The following is a 4,632-nucleotide window of genomic DNA, read 5'->3' on the forward strand; positions in this document are numbered from 1 at the left end:
GAATATGGGAAGGTCTAAGGAAATAAGAGCACATGACCAAATTGCTGCAAAAAACATTAAGGATTTTCCACGTACTGATCTGTCTAGAGCACAGTACATTTACATTTAATCATTTAGCAGATGCTAAATGTACTGTGCTCTAGACAGTACAGTACACTTGTGCAGTACACTTGTGCACAGTAGAGTGCACAAGCCTATACAGTCAGTGTACAGGATGGATGAGTTCGGCTACATTTGTTTTTGAGTGCTCTAATTATTTAGACACTTGAAAATGTTAAGGATTTGATACTACACTGGTGAAAATTCACACTTGTCCTTATACAAAAAAAGAAATGATATTGACTTCAAACTTTTTCAGTGACTATGTTTACATGGACATCAGTAATCTAATTATTTACCTTATTCTGAATAAGACAATATTACGATTAAGGTGTTTACATGAGCTGCTTTTAGAATATTCCTTTCATGTTCCCGTTTTACATGTTATAGTACATAGATCGATTAATGGCACACGTCATTACATTACCACGCAACGCCATCCGACGTCCCCTCCAGAATTTCATGTATAAACATATAGTTCGTCTTCGTTATGATGCCATATACAGTTTTGGGTGTTTCATTTTTAATTTACTGAAAGCTTCAAGTGCAGTTAATTATTTTTCACGCTATACGTGCAAGCAGACTACGGCGTTGTTGAAGCCATTCTTTTGTTTGCCGTCAAACGGTTGAGCACTGCCGTGTGTGTATCCTGTCGCAAAATGCGGCTAAAAGTCCTACACGACGGTAATAATGTGATTAAGCTGTGTACATGACTATACTGCACTTCAGTAATGCGACTAAAATAGGAATACTCCACATGTCTTAATTAGATTTGTGTTTACTTTGATTATGACTTTAGCTGGATTAAGATATTCAAAAATCTCTGTTTACATGGTAGATTCTTAATCAGAGTATTGTCTTAACCGTATTAAAATCGGAGTATTTGTGTCCATGTAAACGTACTGATTGTAAGTACAGATGACTTACTGATCTCCTCTGTCTGAGTGGCAGGCAGAACCCACACTGGCCAACAACCTCCTACAGGTGGACAGCACTCTACGCCCTACAGCAGGGGGGAAGAGTCTCATCAATTATTCACAAAAGCTCTTGTGTTTTACAAATCTGCTGTTATAGGAAATTTCATTTAAGCAAGCTTAAATATATCATTACTGTGATGAATCTTTAATGTACATGTGTGCACTATACATGTAAATGACAATGTGCAGCTAAAAATATCTGGATGTACAAACATATTCCATTCATGTACTGTGAAAGACAAGGTTAGAAAATGGTCATTCACTCACCCTGAAGTCCCCTTCCCGAAATGGATACATTGCATGTGTTGGGCAAAATGTCTGCGCCAGGAAAATGGCTGTTAAAATTAATCTTATCTCTTCCAAAGACAGTCTAAAAATTTAAATGCAATAAAAATGAGAAGAAACAAATACAACAAAATCTATATAAAAATACAGGCTACATTATTACCTACTGAAATATTTGTACCAGTCAGCTATAATAAGGCAGAAACAGGACTTACAAGCAGCTTCTGCTCTAGATAGCATCGGATGTCCAGGAAATGGGCTTCATACTCTGCTAGATTTAAGATTACCAATTCTGCAGCCTTTTCAAAGAAATAAAAATAAAAATGTATGCAATGTATGTACGCGGATACGTTGTTTACGCTTTGAACTGAACTTAAACAATGTATCCGCGTACATATGTTGCATATGTTGTTTACATATGTGATACTCTCCAAAATGGCGCTATAGGGTGACGTGGAGGAGACGAAATGTTGAATAAAGTTATTTTTGTTTTCTTTGCACACAAAAAGTCTTCTCGTAGCTTCGTAAAATTACGGTTGAACCACTGATGTCACATGGATTATTTTAACAATGTCCTTGCTACGTTTCTGAGCCTTGATCGTGTAAGGATCCTTGCTGTCTATGGGAGGGTCAGGGAGCTCTCAAAATTAAACAAAAATATCTTAATTTATGTTCCGAAGATAAACGAAGGTCTTACAGATTTGGAACGACATGAGGGTGAGTAATTAATGACAGAATTTTAATTTTTGGGTGAACTATGCCTTTAAGGTTTCAGTGAAATTTCGCAGGCACCACTCATATACAAGTCACTTTCAAACCAAGCAGCTTTCTGTTGGTCAACATGGTGAATTTGAATGACCAACTTGAAAAGAAGCTGAATCTGTATGAGGAACTTTTTTTTTTACCCTCATGCAATGCAGTTTCCTATTGTTCCTATTGTATACACTGTGTTCCAAATTATTATGCAAGTGACATATCAATAGGATTTCGGTACAATAAAGAGTCAGATTTTTGTTTGTGTTGTTTTTCACATCGTTTTAGATAACTGGTATCAATCTCAGACAGGTTTGTTCAATAGTTTGCCAGGTCTTCTTAGGTAAATGGAAACCCTACTTAAAGAGGTTGTTCCACATTATTAAGCAAGTCACAGTTCTCATGCGATATGATGAGGAAGAAAGATCTTTTTGAAGATGAAAAGTATGAAACAATGCAATGTCTTGCAAAAGGCATCAAAACAAATACTATTTTGCGAAAATCAAATAGAGATTATTGAACTGTCAAAAGATTTGTGAGTGACTTAGAGCACAGAAGATCTTGGTCAGATAAAGATATATTAAGGAAAGTTTCTGTCAAACAAATTAACTTTATTGTAATGCCAGCTGTAAAAAAGCCACTGCTGAGCAGCAAACACGTGTTTGAAGCTACTGGAGTCTCAAGATCCTCTCCATACAGACTGGGAGTTGTTTTGGTCAGATAAAGATTTATTAAGGAGAGTTTCTGTCAAACAAATGAACTGTATTGTAATGCCATCTGTATAAAAGCCACTGCTGAGCAGCAGACAGGTGTTTGAAGCTTCTGGAATCTCAAGATCCTCTCCATGCAGACTGGCAGTTGAGTGTAAAGCTGCGTTTCAGTCACTGCTAACCAACCCTCACAAAGAGAAACCTACACGGTGGCTGTAGAAACACATTTTCAAACATTGTCCTGCATGAAAATCCTTTTATTTCCGAGAGCACTATTATTCATTTTATACCACGGCAGAAAACGATCAGTTATGAACTCCACATATCTTGCAGAAGTCATTTTGACACCCTAAAATTACCTTACATCTCACTTCCCAATATTCCAACCCAAATCATCCCCCACCGCCTCCTTGCTGATGTTGCAGTCTCATTGGAATAGGACGGCCATTCATCAACTATCAGAAATCCATTTATCTGGACCATCCATTGTACTGCAGCATTCGTAAGTGAATACAACTATTTAAAAACAAGTCTTCATGTGTTTCTACAGCCACTGTGCAGGTTTCTCTTTGTGAGGTTTGGTTAGCAGTGACTGAAACGCAGCTTTACACTCAACTGCCAGTCTGCATGGAGAGGATCTTGAGACTCCAGAAGCTTCAAACACCTGTCTGCTGCTCAGCAGTGGCTTTTATGCAGCTGGCATTACAATACAGTTCATTTGTTTGACAGAAACTCTCCTTAATAAATCTTTATCTGACCAAGATCTTCTGTGCTCTAAGTCACTCACAAATCTTTTGACAGTTCAATAATTTCTATTTGCTTTTTTGCAAAATACTGTTTGTTTTGATGCCTTTTGCAAGACATTGCATTGTTTCATACTTTTTATCTTCAGAAAGATCTTTCTTCCTCAACATATCGCATGAGAACTGTGACTTGCTTAATAATGTGGAACAACCTCTTTAAGTAGGGTTTCCATTTACCTAAGAAGACCTGGCAAACTATTGAACAAACCTGTCTGAGATTGATACCAGTTACCTGAAATGATGTGAAAATCAAAACAAACAAAAATCTGACTGTTTATTATAACGAAATCCTATTGATATGTCACTTGCATAATAATTTGAAACACAGTGTGTGATCGTACCCCTAATAAGTGCCTTTTTTATTGTACTAGTTGTTATATTTACTATACTATATAACTACTGTATTCATTTGCATAGAATTTTAATGTGTTTATTATAATTCATATGTCTTCAATGAATGTCATACGACTTCTATATTTTCACACCAGCAGTAACAATATGCAGGGGCGCAACTGCACATTTGCCGAGGGGTATGCAAGATCAGTGTCGGTGCCCCCCTGTATTCTAGTAGCCTCTAACACGAACTCCCGCAGAAAACTTTCTGTGAGTCAATGACAAAAAGCCCATTAACTAGCTTGTTCATGGAAGGATACAAACTCATCAGGAGTGAAAAAAGTGACAAAGGTTTGAACCCCCTTCCCCCATTTTCAATACCATAGGGAAAAAAGTGAAAAGTAAAAAAAAAAGAAAAGTGTGTCACATAACATCCACTTTAACTCCTGATGGCAGACCCCAGACAGTAGAACACATTTTTTTTATTCATTTTTATTTTCAAACACATATACTATTGCTCACTTTTTAGTTAGGTAATTTGAATATATATATATAATTTGCCTCAAAATTATTAATATAATAATATAGTTATATAGTAAAATTTATTTTAAAGAACAATTGTTATTTATAATATTTATAAAAAATATTTTTTTTTTTTTTTTTTTTTTTTTC

General features: G+C 36.0%; 1 protein-coding gene across 1 annotated transcript in view; it reads right to left on the bottom strand.

Moving 5' to 3' along the window:
• Positions 1-1,331: 1,331 nt before the first annotated feature.
• LOC107694100 (selenocysteine lyase-like) overlaps positions 1,332-4,632 on the bottom strand; it is an 11,215-nt gene continuing 7,914 nt past the window's right edge. Inside the window, exons 5-6 of the mRNA XM_016493694.1 lie at positions 1,577-1,660; positions 1,332-1,394 (exon numbers count right to left, since the gene is read on the bottom strand). Of these exons, the coding sequence (XP_016349180.1) occupies positions 1,332-1,394; positions 1,577-1,660 (147 nt within the window). The remainder of the gene's footprint in view (positions 1,395-1,576; positions 1,661-4,632) is intronic.

Source organism: Sinocyclocheilus anshuiensis, unplaced genomic scaffold (assembly GCF_001515605.1).
Source record: "Sinocyclocheilus anshuiensis isolate Anshui unplaced genomic scaffold, SAMN03320099.WGS_v1.1 scaffold1530, whole genome shotgun sequence".
Classification (NCBI taxonomy): Eukaryota; Metazoa; Chordata; class Actinopteri; order Cypriniformes; family Cyprinidae; genus Sinocyclocheilus; species Sinocyclocheilus anshuiensis.